The sequence below is a fragment of the Notolabrus celidotus genome, chromosome 15 (genome assembly GCF_009762535.1).
Source record: "Notolabrus celidotus isolate fNotCel1 chromosome 15, fNotCel1.pri, whole genome shotgun sequence".
Taxonomy (NCBI): Eukaryota; Metazoa; Chordata; class Actinopteri; order Labriformes; family Labridae; genus Notolabrus; species Notolabrus celidotus.
In genome coordinates, this window is record NC_048286.1 from 15,967,437 (window position 1) to 15,984,213 (window position 16,777).

Here is a 16,777-nt window from a genome sequence, read left to right on the forward strand (position 1 = left end):
TTAAAAAATAGTCCACATGTACCCTCTAATAATTTGAAAGTAAAATGATCCATGTAATCTTATATTTTATCATAAAATGGTACAACCTCAGATCCAAAATAGTCGGGCTGCTATGTAAAACATCAGAGGGTCTTAAGATCATGGCCATCCATTATTGGTTATCAGCCTTCTTCATTTCTTCAGGCTCTCTTAATCCTCTAATTATATTATGTACTTAACAAAATTTCTTGACAATTTTAAGCTGAGGACCATTACTCTGAAACTGTTGAACTATTTACTCACGCAGTCTCTCAGTGTGGGGAACCTTTTCCCATCATTAGTGCTGAGAGACTCTGCCTCTCTGGAATGCCCTTATTATATCCAGTCATGTCATTAACCTGTTGTAAATTAGTCTCATTAGTTAGATGTTACCAGAGGGGTTATTTTTTTTTTGCATTACATAACTTTTTCAGTGTTTTGTTCTCCCTCTCCTTACTTTTGTGAAATGTTTTTCTTGGAATTAGGGTGTGGATTAAGCATGTGTAATTGTTAAGGTTATTGTCTGTGTGGTTGAACTGCATTAAATGTGCTCTTTTTTTATGAATGTAACTCTATGTAACACCTTTTGATATAATGATACAATTACTCGTAAAATTTGGACATACAACAAGTTAAATGTTAAATTTAGGATGTGTAAGATGGAATTGTTACTTAAAGTGCATTCAATTACCTGAGTTGATCAATAAATTGCCCGTACAGTGAGTGAATCAACACTGGCTACAGAAACAACCATTTACTGAACCCGGCTTTTACCACTTTTTCTTTTCTCTACAGAAAGTGCCTCAGTACACTCTGATCATCCAGGCCACTGACATGGAGGGCAACCCAATGTACGGCCTCTCCAACACAGCCACTGCTGTCATCAGAGTCACTGACGTTAATGACAATCCACCAGAGTTTACTGCTGAGACGGTAAGAAACAAAGTCTCATCTGAGACATCAACACAGCAATCTGTGCGAAAGGAGAGCACCACATGGGCCCCTGTTTCACTTCACTGTCTGTAGAAATATGCACTCAACCGTCACTTCTGCTCACTTACCAAGTTCTGCTGGCCCAGCATTTTCTGAAGCCATACAGATATACAAGTAGCCAGCCATGCGTGAAGTGTTATATCCCCCTCCAAATGTTGACACATGCAACTGCGGGGATGTCTGCCCGAGTGAGGGAGCCACTTACCGTGCTTGCGAGTCACTGAAATTTGTAATGCCACTGTTGTGCTATCAGGGGAGGACAGGGAATGAGATGACCATGACGACATGATAAGTTACCTCAGATGTCTATTTACCCGAGATTGGTCCTGCTGTGCTGTGCGAGGCAGGGCTCGGAGTGTTTTCCTCTGCCACAGCAGTATCACTAACAGCTCGCTGTTCTCTGCGTTCATGGTTTATTCATGCAGTTTTTCGGTGAGGTGCCTGAAAACCGTGTGAATGTCATCGTGGCCAACCTGACGGTGACTGACAAGGACCAGCCCAACACACCAGCATGGAATGCAGTCTACAAAATCACCGGGGGCGACCCCACAGGCAGGTTCTCCGTGCCCACTGATCCCAGCACTAACGAGGGCCTGGTAACGGTTGTCAAGGTAAGACCTGCTATTCAAACTCCACCCCCATTATCCTGAGGAGATGCATTGTAGATGTGCTGACACCCTACTGAGAGGGTCACATAGGGTTATCTGAAGTAACATCTTTATGTTTACCACAACCAGTGGGTTTTATAAAGGGAAAGATGCCATAAATTATATTTTTCTACCTGTGAGTAATGAGATCAGTTCAGCAACACACCGGTCTTGTTCATTTGTTTGAAGAATAGTAGCATTGTGTGTAACAACTCCATAGGAGTCTTGTACTGATCAAATAAAAAACCCCTGTGTTTCCGTTGTCTGGCCACAAAAGAGTCTCTTTATCTCATCCCACTGTCCATTGTGAGCTTCCACAATGAGGCAAGAGGAAGCAAAAGCTGTAATTCTTTGCTTTCTCATCAGTTCCACGTTTCCAACAACATGTTGTGATCTTCCTTTGTTTAATTTATGCCACATTTAGATGTCTGACTCACTCTCTGTGTGTTTGTATTTCTCTCTGTTTTCCAGCCCATTGACTTTGAAACCAGTAGGACATATGTGCTGACAGTGGAATCAAGGAACGAGGTCCCCCTGGCCAGAGGCATCCACTCTCCTCGCCAGTCCACCGCCACCGTCTCCATCAGAGTAGTGGATATGAACGAGAGTCCTTACTTTGAGCCCAACCCCAAACTTATTAAACTGGAAGAGGGAATGATGCCCGAGTCCACGCTGACCACCTTCACCGCACAGGACCCTGATCGCTTCATGCAGCAAAACATCAGGTAGGATTTACAGCAGGAAGAGTACAGTCCTTTGAACCGTTACAGACCTTTAAAGGAGTGGAACATTTCTCCAGCCTCTACAATTAGGTTGATATCCTCCAAAATCAGCACATATGTTTACATCATACATTTAGCTAAAATAATTGGCACAAATGAGAATTCCTGCAGAATCCCTGATTGAAGTAAAGAGGAGTGATATGACCAGTTTTGATGACTTGCTCAATCCCTCCCGCTCAAATAAAACCATGCAGCACGTATTTCTCCATCTCATTGTTTTAGAACGAGCCCTACTCCTTTTTCTCCTTTTCATCATCAGACGTCTTGCCTCACAGCTGTTTGGCCGTGGAAGTGTTTATCCGCCTAAAAACAGTCTGTGTGAAATGAGCTAGCTTTGTAATTCCACGGTTTGTCCTACAAATTAGTTTGAGCTTCTGATAACAACAAGCTGGTTACGGTCTCCCCTGTGAGGCTGTTCGCAAAAGTTGGAATAATTATGTAAAATGCGGGGTGTCTAAAATATTTATTCTGTGTAAACAAATAGAAACAAAAGCATCTTGAGGAGGAAGATATGCCAGACTGGAGAGAAAGAGTTAAAATTCACAGAGATTTCCTTCTGCACACAACAAAATTAAACCTTATTAAACTTTATCACTGCTCATTTAAGAGAACTCGCAGATTAGCAGTGTCTTGAAAATCAGCTTAAATGAAAACGAAGGATTATGAATCACTGAGTTCACCTTTTTCTGTCTTCCCACAGATACTCCAAACTCTCAGATCCAGCCAACTGGCTGCGGATCGACCCAAACACCGGGCGTATCACAACAATTGCCATTTTGGACAGAGAGTCGCCCTACGTGAAGAACAGCTTGTACAATGCAACATTCCTGGCTACTGACAATGGTAGGTAACCGTTTTTAGTGGCACTGCAGTTTCCAAAAATACCTCGTCGAGTTCCTGTGATGCACCGGTTACATGGTCTAGGTGTTTTAGCCATGCTGTTACACAAGCACTCCATTGCAAGCCATTATTGTCAGAGCATTCAAGAGAAGATAATACCGCCTTTCAGAAGGAAGCAGAGTGGAAGTCTAATACAGGCTTCCTCTCAAAGGTCAGGCTCAAGCTGGAACCACTTTTACTACCTCTGTGATGTTTTTTTCAGAGGGAGGCAGAGCACAAACTTCCCTTATCTAGTGAAGAAAAAAAAACTATCTCAGTTACAGCCACAAAAGACATCCTCCGTGCCTGAAGGTCAGCCTTGTACCAGGCACTTGGCGTGTCTGCGTTGGTGACCACCTTAGTTGAAGGTTAATGGGCTAGCAATCCCAGAACCATCCAGCATGTGGATATATTCACCTCTTCCCTGCACTGGTGGGATTTACCTCTGTTCAGGTTTACCCTGTTCTGTGGAGCATAGCTTAGGCCAATAGGCTTAAAAACTCCACCAATAAAGAGGTTTCTCAGCATTAATGGGTCAGGATTGGATGACTAGCTCCTTTGAGCGTGGCCTGAATGATAAAAAAGCCTCTTAGCTGAGTGAATACATAGAGGTGCCTGAGAGCAGCGACAGTGGGCTCTGTTTGTCTGCTTTAGTATTCCCATCCCGTGTCCTTCGTCAGGAAGACGGTCTTCACACACACACACACACACACACACACACACAAATGTTCTGATATCTCCCTCTTTCTGTCTTCCTCCTCACTTGAGATTAAATTCTCAGATCAGTATGCAGTTTGGATGGGTCTTCTCCCACTCCAGTAAATAGCTGTTTAGAGTGTCTTATTATAACACAAGACTCCAATAAAAAACTCCACACTTTACTTTTCTCTGTCAACTGCGTAATGGATGCAAACCCAGAGTTGCCATTTCAATAGTATATTTTCCTATCCATACGTAAATCTGTAAAAATCCCTTCCTTCATAAATATGTATGCGCTGATGTGTGTCATTTAATGGCTTGTGCAGGTGTACCTTCAGCGAGTGGCACAGGTACTCTCCAGATCCACCTGCTGGATATCAACGACAACGCTCCCAAGGTGTTCCCCCAGGAGGTTGAGGTATGCGAAAAGCCAGAGCCAAATGCCATCAACATTACAGCGGTGGATGGAGACCTGAACCCCAACGCAGGGCCGTTTGCCTTCGAGTTAGCCCACCGGCCCATTGATGTGAGGAGAAACTGGACCATCACTCGAATCAGTGGTAAGACTCAATTAAATATTATTAACCCTTAATATGGTCATACTAATATTCACATGTAGTGTATTGATCTTAAATTAGTGTTGTATTTGAGTCACGAAACCAGGAGTCTGGGTCCAGTCTTAAGTCATCAGTGTTAAAGTCTGAGTCAAGTCCAGGTCACCGAAGCAGAATCTGAGTCATGCCCCCATAATCTGAGTACCAGTCTAGGTCGAGTCAACATTTTAATATTATTATTTATTCAAAGGTAGAGCACTGTCTCAGTACAAACCATTCACTCTATGAACCTGGACCTTGTGGATGTGTAGCAAACACGTTTCATTTATTCACATGAGATTCTGAGCGATTCTGTCAGCGTGTCAAGAGATTTAAATTATCAATGAAGTGTGTCGAGGGTATCAGCACACAGGGCCTTTTACTATGAGGAGACACACATTGTTTCTGCTGCAGTGGGGTCACTGAAGGTGCCCAATCAAATCAAAAAAATATCCGTAGCCCTCCTGCTATTAATCAGAATTGTAACTAACCAAACATTAGCCTGCTTACAGTAATGTGATCAACAGTAAGTAGGTATTGCATTGCTGTAGTTTGTATTCACAGTAAATAACTTTGTAAGGGAACCTCACGATTCCTGGTGCGTCTTTAGGCATCCTGTCAGGAACTGATGCTGATAGTGCCGACGTCTCGTGAACAAGTATGAATATGAACACGTGCCATCCCTCGCTCGAAACTGAATGAATGATTAGGGCCTCATACTAAAAAACGAACACAATAAAACAGTCTTTCTCTAAAAATAAGTCAGAGTTCATTTTCCAAATCCAACTGCAGTCAGTGCTTGAGTGTGAGTCATCAGTGCTTGAGTCCAAGTCAAGTACTACATACTGCTTCATACAGTGTAGAATCTAATTTTCTGGCCTGCACACATCGTGGTTTGTGTTCGTTTTTGGTAAATGAAAGAGAAGAACATGATTGTGTCAGCACTGTAATATCTGGAGTGTAATAACTAGAAAGAAAACTGCTATCAGAATGGAGAGAGGTCAGGTAGAGCTGGGGCCTACAAAATAATATGATATTAACATTATCAAACAGTCGTTAATTGTTTATGGTAATTTGATCCGAAAATATGAGTAGAAGGAAATAATTTGTTGTGTGTTAGCTATTAGACGGTGTGAGTTGAAAAGCAGTGAATATATCTTAATAGGATAATGGCATTTGGATTACAGCTACTGGGAATTTAGCCTAAGCAGCATTATCAAAAGGTATTCAGTGGGTTTATAAGCTCCAAATCTAAATCCTGACCATGTTTTGGATTAGATATGCTGATGCAACTCCCAGGTATGAATTCACGCTGCATATTTGCAGTAATTTGAGTATAACCGTGCTGTGAACACCGTCTACACAAGCGACTATTCAGAGTTTTGAATTAATCCTCCGCTAAAAAAGACTCCTCTGCGAAGGAAACTTGTGATTTCATTTTCGAACACATTTAGTAACTGAACATATGTATTAGCTCTGACAGAGATGGGTTGTGGTTCTCTTCTCCTCTTTTTCTCTCAGGTGACTATGCCCAGATGAGCCTGAAGATCGGCTTCCTTGAAAGCGGCATCTACGAGGTCCCCATCATAATCACAGACTCAGGCAACCTGCCCATGTCCAACACTTCCTATCTGCGGATTAAAGTGTGCCAGTGTGACATCAACGGAGACTGCACTGACCAGCAGCACATCATGGCTGCCGGTCTGGGCACTGGTGCCATCATCTCCATCCTCCTCTGCATCATCATCCTCCTCAGTGAGTGTCTCGCTGCCTCTTCCATACAGCTCATCACACGATCACACACAGGGATTATAAAGACAGCTAAACATTATCCGAGGTACTGCTAGATTACTGTGGGATTACCAAAAAAGATAGCCTCGATCAGGCCTCCATCCAAGCTCTAAAACATGGGATCCGATTACGCTTGTATGAAAATATGTCATTTATTTATTAATTTATTGTAACCTGAGATTCTGTCTGTCTGTCTGTCAGTTCTGGTGCTGATGTTCGTGGTGTGGATGAAGCGTCGTGATAAAGAGCGTCAGGCCAAGCAGCTGCTCATTGATCCAGAGGATGATGTGAGAGACAACATTCTCAAGTACGATGAAGAAGGTGGAGGAGAGGAGGACCAGGTAAGAATAATACATACAGTGCAGACTCCTTATTTATTCGGGAGTTGTAATTGAAGGCCGCAAGAACCTATTTCTCTATCTGCTTCATTATGTAAGCCATGATATCTTTCCACATCACATTTTTTGTGGGGGATACTGAAAAATATTTCTGCCTGTGCTGCTCTCTGTGTGCTTCTCCTAGTTTGTAGTGAGATGTTATCTCCCTGTGAGGACCCATCAGAATTCAGGATAATTTAAAATGGGAAACAACAAACTGGCACACCGCCACCTTTTCCAGGGCAGCATGAAAAAATGGAACTCTGTCTGAGATTGTTCAGTCAGAAAAAGGTTTTGTTTTCATCATAGTAGTACAAGCACAGTCAAATATCAAGCATCCCCCCCAGCCTTATATACCATGGAGTTGCACAATGCTTTAAGAGTGAAAGGATGACCTAAGAGGGGTGTGCTGTCTTTGTTGTGTAAAACATTCAGGTCACATCTACAGTATGCAGCACAGAAGCAGCTTCTGTAGAACTGAAGCATCGTAGGGACAAAGAGGACCCCCTACACTCTTTCTGCAAGCGCACACACACTTAGAGTGCATTCTTTCCAGCGTTAGCCTGCTCATTATGCTGCTCCCAGACACACACTTCTCGCTAAGGGGGAAGACAGGTCTTGATGTAAACTAGATTTGTGTATTTTTCTAAAATATAAAAAAGGGGGGGGTGGCTAGAAATGAAAATCTGGAATCAATATGATAAACACATTTTGATCCAATCAGCTTTGGAAATATTGGAGCTGTTTCCCCAACTGGAACAGGTTCCTGCTTACACACACATACACACTCTAGAAAAGCAATGCCATAGGCATCAATAATGTCACATCTCTGTATCCCCCTTCACTGATCAGGCACATGCAGACACAAATTCAATTGTCCTAATGACCCCTTGTTAGCAGAACAGAACCATTTCATAAAAAAGGCTGTATTATTCCAAATGGGCAATTGTCTTGCTGCTGGCTGAAGCGCTGCAGTGGCTTAGGTAAAGGAGAAATGAGCAGGAGACCCCGGACTGACCCGGCAAAGTGCCAAATTAGCCTAGGAGACTTGTAATTGGTGAGCTGATGTCATTCAGAGATAGACATCTGCTGTGGCACCATAATGAAGCTCTGTCTAAGGTAACAATATGACTGGAAGACCATTACCTACATCAGCCTGCGACTAGGCAGCAGAGAGTCCATCACTTGTGCATTCAAATCCTCACTTTAACAAACGGCACTTAGTTGTTGACCGGAACATTTTGTAAAAAATGAAACATATACACGGCCCCTCAAAGGCAAACAAGGCAAACAAGCTGGTGCAGCAATTTATTGTGAGAAAACAAGCTTCCATTTTGAGTGGCGCACAGGAAGGCAGGGCGCCAGGAGAAAATGGTCTTGTCTGTGGAATCAGGAGAGTCGGTGTTGGGTAAAAAATGTCCCCTTTTCTCCCAGCGATGTGGTCTTTATAATGCCCACCTCTGTTCTCCCTATCTCCCGCTGGGGAGGAAATTGAAGTGTCAGACCATTGGACGCTCCCAGAGTATATGATTTTAGTCGCCTCTGCCATTGCCCTGGTTTGTATTGGTTTGTGAGGCACTCATTTCATCAAAAGCAGACAGCTGATCAGGCAGCGCTGCACAGACACAGAAAAGAATGATGTTGAGATAATAGCAAATCGAGGAGTTTTCGCACACAGGTTCACAGTTGAGAAAAATAAAATGTAAGATAGAAATGAGTCATCTGCTTCTTCAAATCACCTCAGAATAATTTGATGCACATTAACCTTAGACAGTGTGGCTTTGGAGGCATGCTTTGAAAAATGTTTTGATTTGTTTTCAATCCAACACAGTAAGTGAAACAAAACGAATCAGACCTGTTTTTGTAGATACTTCAAGTGCCTCGTGTTTTACCCGTCAGACACAAAGACAAGTTTATCAACTCAGTGAGCTCTGTTTTATTGTAACCTGGGGGTATTTTTGGACCTATTTTGATTTGAAAACATTGTACAAAAGGTATTAATTGCCTAGATTTTGGATCACAGTTACACCACTACAACTAAGCCCAGCAGCACAAGAGACGGGATCATACTTAAGAGAACAGTTTGAAATGCTTAGAAATATACTAATTAGAATGGTTGCAGGGATGGTTGGATGATATTGTTATACAAAGCTTAACTTTGCACATGGTCTGGAAAAAGAGGGCAACAGCTTCATCCAAAGTCGACAAAATATTTCCTCCAGCATTTCTGTTACTGATTTTTATGCCAATCTAACTGGCCTTTGACTCAGACGTGCATGAGAGTGGCATCAGACTTATCATCTAATCTTTAAAAGGGAAGCAGATTTTCCAAAAATGTCTAAACTATATCTCTAAGACATGCCAAAAACAAGCCAGAACTTCAGCCAGATTACACTACCAGATATATTTGAGTGTTGAGCCAAAATCTGGTGCGTCTGTAATAGTCCATCATGACACACGGAACCCGTCATGTGCTCAGAACTACGCTACAAACTCCAGCTTCCAGGGCAGTTTTGAAAATGAGCAAAGTGTACTTTAAGTGGTGCGATCATCTGATAGCTCATGATTCTTGCCCTACAGGAATGATTTCTAATGATGAATTAAGTCAGTGTTATTTCACCGCTTAGACTCAAAGTAGACACTATGAAAATATAACCTCCGTTCTGTTTGAAATTGCTCAGCTATATCTTGTGACAGATAAAGTGTAGAAGGCTTTACAATGTTCACTCTTCCATTATCGAATGTGGGTCATGAGCGCTGGGGGCAGCCATTTCAGCGGGCCACTGTACGTGTGAAGAGTCAATTCCCCGAAGGAGGTTGGTGTGTCATTAGACCTTCCTGCTTAGTTCAGCCATTATACGGCTCCGTTGCAATTCCTGTCACCAACTCCTGACCCCTCCGGTGTGTGACCTCACAGAAGGTGAAACAGGAGTCACACTGGAGTGAACCTCCGATGATGGATGGCGTTACTGCGTGGCATGCGATGGCTGTCGTTCTTCCCCCACAGGCCTCGGGGTTACTGTCATTCTCCATGAAAATCAAATCACACATGAATAATCAATGTGTTTGTTTAAGATTTCAGATGCATTACTGTGGAGTTGAGCTTGTGTTTGTCAAGTGCCCATGTGCTTCACCGTGTCTCGGTTGTTTGTGCATCTTCACAGGGTTTATATTTATTCCCATGTTTATTTTTGTATTGGAGCATCTGCAAGCATTTTGAGTGTATCTGGTGTGTGAGTGTGTGTTGGAACATGTGCAACTGAGCAAAGACAATTTTGAAGGGGGATATTAGAGATGGATGGATTACCGAAAATCTTCTAAAGAGGGACAATCCATCATGCACGCTTATTAGGCACACACCCTGATTCTCAAACGGGGGTTTCTCTATCGTATCTGCTGTCACCGAGATACCATCCCATCATTCAGCTCAGGTTTTCCCTCCTAACTCCTTTTCACTCCTCACTCTTTTCTCCTCCTCCTTCCCCTGCCCATGACTTTGCACAAACTGCGAGCCATTCAGGTTGCCTTGGTAATGTTAATAGGATTAGCAATGGCTTATGCATATCCACCATCCCATGTCTGGGCATTGATTAGAGCAAAACAGTCGCCTGCACATCCTTCCTGCAGCACGCCGCACAAGTACAAACACTCTGCAGCGTATGATGTGGTCCTCAGCCCCGGACCCCCTCAGTGCTGCTTCTTTTAATGTGTCAAATTGTCCCTGGGCTTGTGCTTCACAGACAAGAAGATTAAAGTTTCCCCTCGTGTCCCCTCAACTCTTCCTGCTGCAGTCTAACTTTCAAATCTTCTACACTCAGTTGAACTCCTTCTTCTCTGCACTGTACCGGATGTGTTTAACGTTTTTCTTTTTAAACAATCACACGCAGTTTGGGGTCTCTTGCCACACCGCTAACTCCCATCTGTCCATGTGCTCCACAGGATTACGACCTCAGTCAGCTACAGCAGCCGGATACGATAGAGCACGATGCCATCAAGCCGGTGGGAATCCGGCGTCTAGACGAGAGGCCCCTCCACCCTGAGCCGCAGTACCCCATTAGGTCAGCAGCACCCCACCCTGGAGACATCGGAGACTTCATCAATGAGGTAAACACATCACAGAGTTGAGATTGTGGTGTTGTACTGTAAAAACGGAAGCCAAGGAAACAGCTGTAATTTAAAGACCAGTGCTGTCTCAACGGCTGCATTTCATTTTCAAGTTAAATGACTTTCTTTTAATGGATTTTTATGTTAATAAACAATGTTGTTCTTCAGACTCAGTATAAAACAGTAATGCAGCTCTTTATGAGAGGAGACAAAGTTTAGATTAAATCAGTTATTAATTATCATTTTTTTCCCAGCATAAGAAACTTTCTCTCTTATAACGTACATCTATTCAGACATGCACGAAGCCCAGAAAGTACATGATGCTAATCCACTTTGATATAATTGTTTTTCTCCTCACTTTCTACCAAAGTGGAGTTACAGATGTGTCAGCATAGCAATAGGAGATGAGAGCAGCAATACATTGGCTTTCTATGGGAGTGCAGTGTTCAGAGTGCCCTCGTTTGCCTGAGGCCATCATTGACTCCAGCATGAAGGCAGAATGTAAAATGAAAAGAGCAGTCATGTATTTTTCACGAGCTCCAACAGACAAGAGTTTCACGGCATTACAAATGGAGTTCTCTTCGAGGTTTTGGACGGCGCCCATGTTTTTAGATTAGAACTTGCTCTCTCAGCTCGACTCCCCTCGACCATCTTTCTCTCAGATCCCCTCACGCAGGCACCGCTCATTTTCACCTTCGCCGCGTGTCATTAATACACCTGGTAGGACTTGTCGGAACAGCTGATAGAGAGCGAAATCTAATATTTTTTGCCCTGCTCAATAGAGAATGTTTCACAGCGCTCGCCCTCTTTCATCACACTTGTTATTTTAAAAAATTCTCACAAGACCTAAGAGACGTTTCAAGTCTGAGCATCCTGACCCAGAAAACGCTCACTGCAAACCAGGCAACGTTGATCTGTTTTTAGTCCCAGATTTGACTGTCGCTAAAGCTCAGTCATGGTAGCTCCGCTGCTCACATGGAGCTAGAATCTGACCTAACTGATAAGGGATGGCTGCCAGGGGAGCAGGGGGATAAGAGAGGGGTGGGGGAAGGACAGGGAGAGGGGTCTGAACTCCATCCTGTAATGTGCAAATGCCAAAGGAGCTTGTGGCTCTTAATTAAATTAAAGGGAGAAATAAATTAGGCGTAGGTTTAGCATAAGGACTTTAACCTCACAGGGGGATAAACAAAGGTCTACTGGTCTTGTCCCACAGAGGGGGCTTATATTAAACACAGTTGACTGACCTCTGTTGGTCACAGGTTGGACTAAGTGTCACAAAGCTGAAGTGATTTGCCTTGTATCAGCCCTGCAAGGCTGCATCTGAGCAGAAAATCCAGAGGGTTTTATGACACATCGCTTTTGTTATCTGTAGGACAGAGTGGCTCCAAAATCCGAGGACAGAGATTCACAGAGCGTCTGCAGCACAGTGGATGACTCAGTAGTAATGAAATAACGAGTTCAGTGATAGACTAACCTCATGAAAGTGCCAGTGGAGTTTTGGTTGTGGATGTAGGGGGCTATAACCAGCGGAGCGCTTATGGTTGTAATTGTAATGAACGATCCATCTGTCATATTTCCCACCAAATTATCAGCACTGCAGCCCTGAGCAAATACTTAACAGAAGCTAACAAGTGGAAAATAATCGCTAAGTGCCCGGGCACTTTAATTCAATCCATCTTTTTATTTGAGAGCGTTTCAGCGCTATAATAGCAGCGTAGAGGAAACTATAAATCTTCTCCAACTTCCCAATGAGCTGAGGTCTCGTTTCTCGGCGTTATGTTACTCCACTTCTGTTAATTCATTTATTATTTGTTGGGGATCCTCAGTTGTGGCAATAAGAGAGAGAAAACCAGGCTCACATCCAAAGGGGGTTCATGGCCAAAGCACATCTCCACTCGTAGATTACCAATCCATCAAGTCTCAAGAGTCCTGTTAGGGAATGGGGCTGGAAATCAATAACAATCCATGAGGACCTCTCGTGACGTTATGAGGATTTCTAGGAATGTTGAGCGCAATCTTTAAAATAGAACCACCCCCACCGACAGGTACCACGAGATAACACAGAGACACACACAAACCCCCGTCATCTCTGCCTCCTTTGGAGCTCAGTGCTCACTGCAACTGGAGATGAAGACATGTGATATATTAGAGGTATTGTCATCTTAATCATAGAAGACAAAGTATCAGAGTAGGGTTGTTCTTATTGTCCAAGGGCCTCTGATTAGAAAGGTGAGCTTGAAAAGGGGTCAGAACGAGACAGGCGGATGATTCCACTCATGTGAGGCTGCTGGTCATGCTCCGTCTTGGCTTCCGATCAAGCAGCAGATGATCCAAAACACAGAAGAAACTCTGAGAACACCAGACTCAGATTAATCTTATTTCCTGAACAATTGGAGGGAGACCCACTGACAGGTTTAAGACAGATTAGCCTGTTTGTGTGCAGCAGTTGGGGGTGGGCGTGTGTGTGGGGGGGGGTGTATTAATGTGTCTTCCTCCTTATTGCAGACGGTGTTGGTGTGCAGACGTGTTTTAATCTTCTCATCTCACTGTGGCTTTATTCCTCTCTGTTCAGGGGCTGAAGGCAGCAGACAACGACCCCACCGCTCCCCCTTACGACTCCCTGCTAGTGTTCGACTACGAGGGCAGTGGCTCCACAGCCGGCTCCCTAAGCTCCCTCAACTCCTCCAGCAGCGGGGGCGACCAGGACTACGATTACCTCAACGACTGGGGCCCTCGCTTTAGAAAACTGGCAGACATGTACGGCGGAAGCGATGACTAGGACACACAGCCACTCCCTGAAGGATGAAAAAAGATGAAGGAGAAGAAAAAAAGATGAGAAGGAAAGATTTCTTGTTGATGGACATGGACAGCTTCTGATATTCCCTGAGAGAGTGACAGAACTGTGACAGAAAAGAAACAAAAAAAAAAAACATTGATTCAGAAATACTTTCAAAAACAACCAACCTAGGCTTATTGTTGTAGTCTACGCATACATATGCTTGTTGAAAGCTTAGGCATAGGCTGTGGTCCAGTTTTGGAGGCTGTGGGAGGGAACACTGGTGGACTGTCACCACTTGGATTGTTGGTATTGAATGCGCTCAGTTACACTTGAATTTCACAGTACAGAAGCACTGGGATATAATGTGCCTTTTTGTACATTTTTTTGGATCTAAATGATTAGTTTTATGTTCAAGGCTTTAATGGTACTGACTTTTGGAGTGATTTCAAACGAAGTATGTGACACTCTGGTATGCTTCTACATGCTTTTTTTTCTTTGGTTCCACAATGCTCCTGTTTGTTGAAGATTATTTAAATACAAAGACGAAGAAATGAAGGATCATCTGTTAGCTTCGGATGGAGAGAAAAACAATGAAGAGCAGCACTGTACAGTAAGCTAGACTTCTAGACTTTTTCACTAAAAAATTAAAATTATGCAGCTGGTTGCAATTAAAGGGAGTTCCGAATCATACTTTTGTAGCAGATTTTTTTTTCTTTTTTTTCTGAAGTGATGTAGTATTTTACAAAAACAACAAAAAAACTGTTTTGGTCTAATCTATGTACACTTCATTTGCCTTAGTCATCATCTGATATTTTCAAGTTTTACTTCACTGTAAAAAGATGTGTGTACATAATGTTTTTTTTCTTTATCTTTTTTTCTTTTTGATGTAGTATATGAAAAAGTGCAAAAAGTTCCAAACTTGTAAATGTATAATTTGGACTACAAATTCAAGTTTTTTGCATGTTTTTATCTTTTCATGACAACAAAAATGAAAAATGTTGTTTCCCAAATTTATTTACAAAGTGAAAAAAAAATAAAAATCTGGGTGACATTAAATGTGTAGAAGTAAAGAGAGTTTTTTTTGTATAAAACCTTAAAAAAAACACATTGATAAAAACTGAAAAGTAGTGATCTGTCAGCACAACTGTTGAATTTGTACCAAAAAGGGGGGGGCGGTGGGCTGGGATGACATGCTAGGCACTAATTACTGGATCAGCTTTAAGACTGGAAAAGGTTTTGGACTTAAGCCTTGTGGATAACCATGTGTACTGGAAAACAAATTAAACATCTCTGACCCCAACCATCCAAATAAAATGCTAATTTTGGAGCTAAAATCTGCCTCGTTATTTATGTGTTTTGCTCAAACTCCACATTGTTGCAAAGACTTAATTAGATTACAAATCATGCAATTTATCTCAAAGTACAATGGCTTAAAAAAAGTTCATTGTAAAATACTTCACCAGAGGGGAGAATTTATGCTCTTATTTGTTGTTATTGCACTTTGTAGAAGTAATGAGCTTCGGGCCCACACAAGTATATGGATGATGAGTTGTGTTGTTTGCAGGCTCTGTGGTAAACAATAGGTTCTTTCTGTAACACTATCTGCATGTTCCTAAGCCAAGTCAAGGTCAGGAGCTCATGGAAATGCCAAATCCATCGTGCACCTGTCAACTATCGAGGATTTGTACCGCAAAGTACTGTAGGTCAGATAGGACCTGACCTCAAAATGAAGGATGCCTGCAAAAACTGCCCCTGGGGACTTTGCATGTATCTGCACTCATGGGACGGGATGAAGGCAAGAATGACGTACGTGTGTGTACGTGTGTGTGTGTTTGTGTACTTTATGTGGTAGCAGCAGTAACAATCTGTTCTGCCATCACGTGCACGTTGGTTGAATTCGGATGATGAAAGTCACAGTGTGACGTTGGACCGTTTAGCCTTCACCTGCCCTTCCTGTCCCCTCTCTGCTCTGTGACTGTGGGACTCAGAATTCACGCTCACACGCAGTCAAATAGACGGGGACATGGCTTATTAATTCAACCAAATGAGACAGGAGCAAGTTTAGCTTTTGTAGTCCTCACACATAACTCAATGAATGTCTATTAGAGAGTAACCAGTGAACCGTCCCTGCCTTTTGTTTTTCAGTGTGTGTAGTCACTGTTGCAATTCTGTGTTAATCAGTTCCACATCCTGTACCATGGAGGAACACCAGTATTTTTCATAATTCCTTGTTTGATGCCAGGATTTTTTTCTTACAGCTTTTTCCCAGTGCCCTTGTCTGGTGAATATCACTTACCTCAGAATGTACGTGGCTATACTTTTACGTCAACCAACCATTTGACCTCGAGGTGTTGTTTCAACTGAGTCAGATTGTTTCACCAAATCACTCCCTCTAACTTTGAGGTTTTCAAACCAGACAGGTTTTAATATACTTCCTTTGTTTCTGCCTTCCTAATGGAGGCATTACACCACTCTGACCTTTGCCGAACTACTTTGATTGCTTTGATCTTGGGCAGGCACAGATGTGGCTACAGTGACTCAACATCTCAGAAGGGCTTCAGCAAGTCTTTTTATGGCTTTATGGCCTGGTTTGTGCCCAGAGTTAACAGCTGTGAGGCCAAGCAGGATGAACTCAGAGGAAGATTGTACATTAAAGGAAAGGTTGGACATTTTGGATAATGTGTCTTTTCCTTTGCATCGTAGGAGAAAGTTTGTGACCTAGATGGATACATAGCACTATTGTTTATGTCCATTATATTTTTAAAATGTAACAAGTAACTTCACCAGTACTCTATAAAACCTTGTATATCAAATATGCATGTATAAGATAGTTGGTTTTCTGTATAAAAGTAGCATGCTAGTTAATGTTAGCAAGCACTGTAGTTGAGATTTAACCATAGACTGTATGATACATGGATGTAGTCTCTTTGAGGTCAACCATTTGTTTCTGAAGTGAAGCTTTTGTCATGGTTTCCATATTGGAAATGCTGAAAAGTCGACCTAGCAAGACACAAAGAGGCAGAATTGAGGCGGGCCCAAGCGGCAACCTCTGGTCTCAAACTATGAAGCCCATGCGGAAGTGTTATAAACTGCAATTCATAGGGAATCCGCTTGA

General features: G+C 42.7%; 1 protein-coding gene across 4 annotated transcripts in view; it reads left to right on the forward strand.

Moving 5' to 3' along the window:
• LOC117826753 (cadherin-2-like) overlaps nt 1–14,996 on the forward strand; it is an 86,212-nt gene extending 71,216 nt beyond the window's left edge. For 3 of the 4 annotated variants that reach the window (XM_034703048.1, XM_034703050.1, XM_034703049.1), the window contains 9 exons: nt 814–951; nt 1,437–1,622; nt 2,130–2,383; nt 3,141–3,283; nt 4,345–4,578; nt 6,133–6,366; nt 6,604–6,743; nt 10,719–10,883; nt 13,456–13,848. In XM_034703048.1, the coding sequence (XP_034558939.1) occupies nt 814–951; nt 1,437–1,622; nt 2,130–2,383; nt 3,141–3,283; nt 4,345–4,578; nt 6,133–6,366; nt 6,604–6,743; nt 10,719–10,883; nt 13,456–13,662 (1,701 nt within the window). In that variant the 3' untranslated portion in view covers nt 13,663–13,848. Of the gene's footprint in view, nt 1–813; nt 952–1,436; nt 1,623–2,129; nt 2,384–3,140; nt 3,284–4,344; nt 4,579–6,132; nt 6,367–6,603; nt 6,744–10,718; nt 10,884–13,455 lie in introns of all 4 variants that reach the window. The other variant, XM_034703047.1, reaches the window with a different exon arrangement.
• The last annotated feature ends 1,781 nt before the right edge of the window (nt 14,997–16,777 follow it).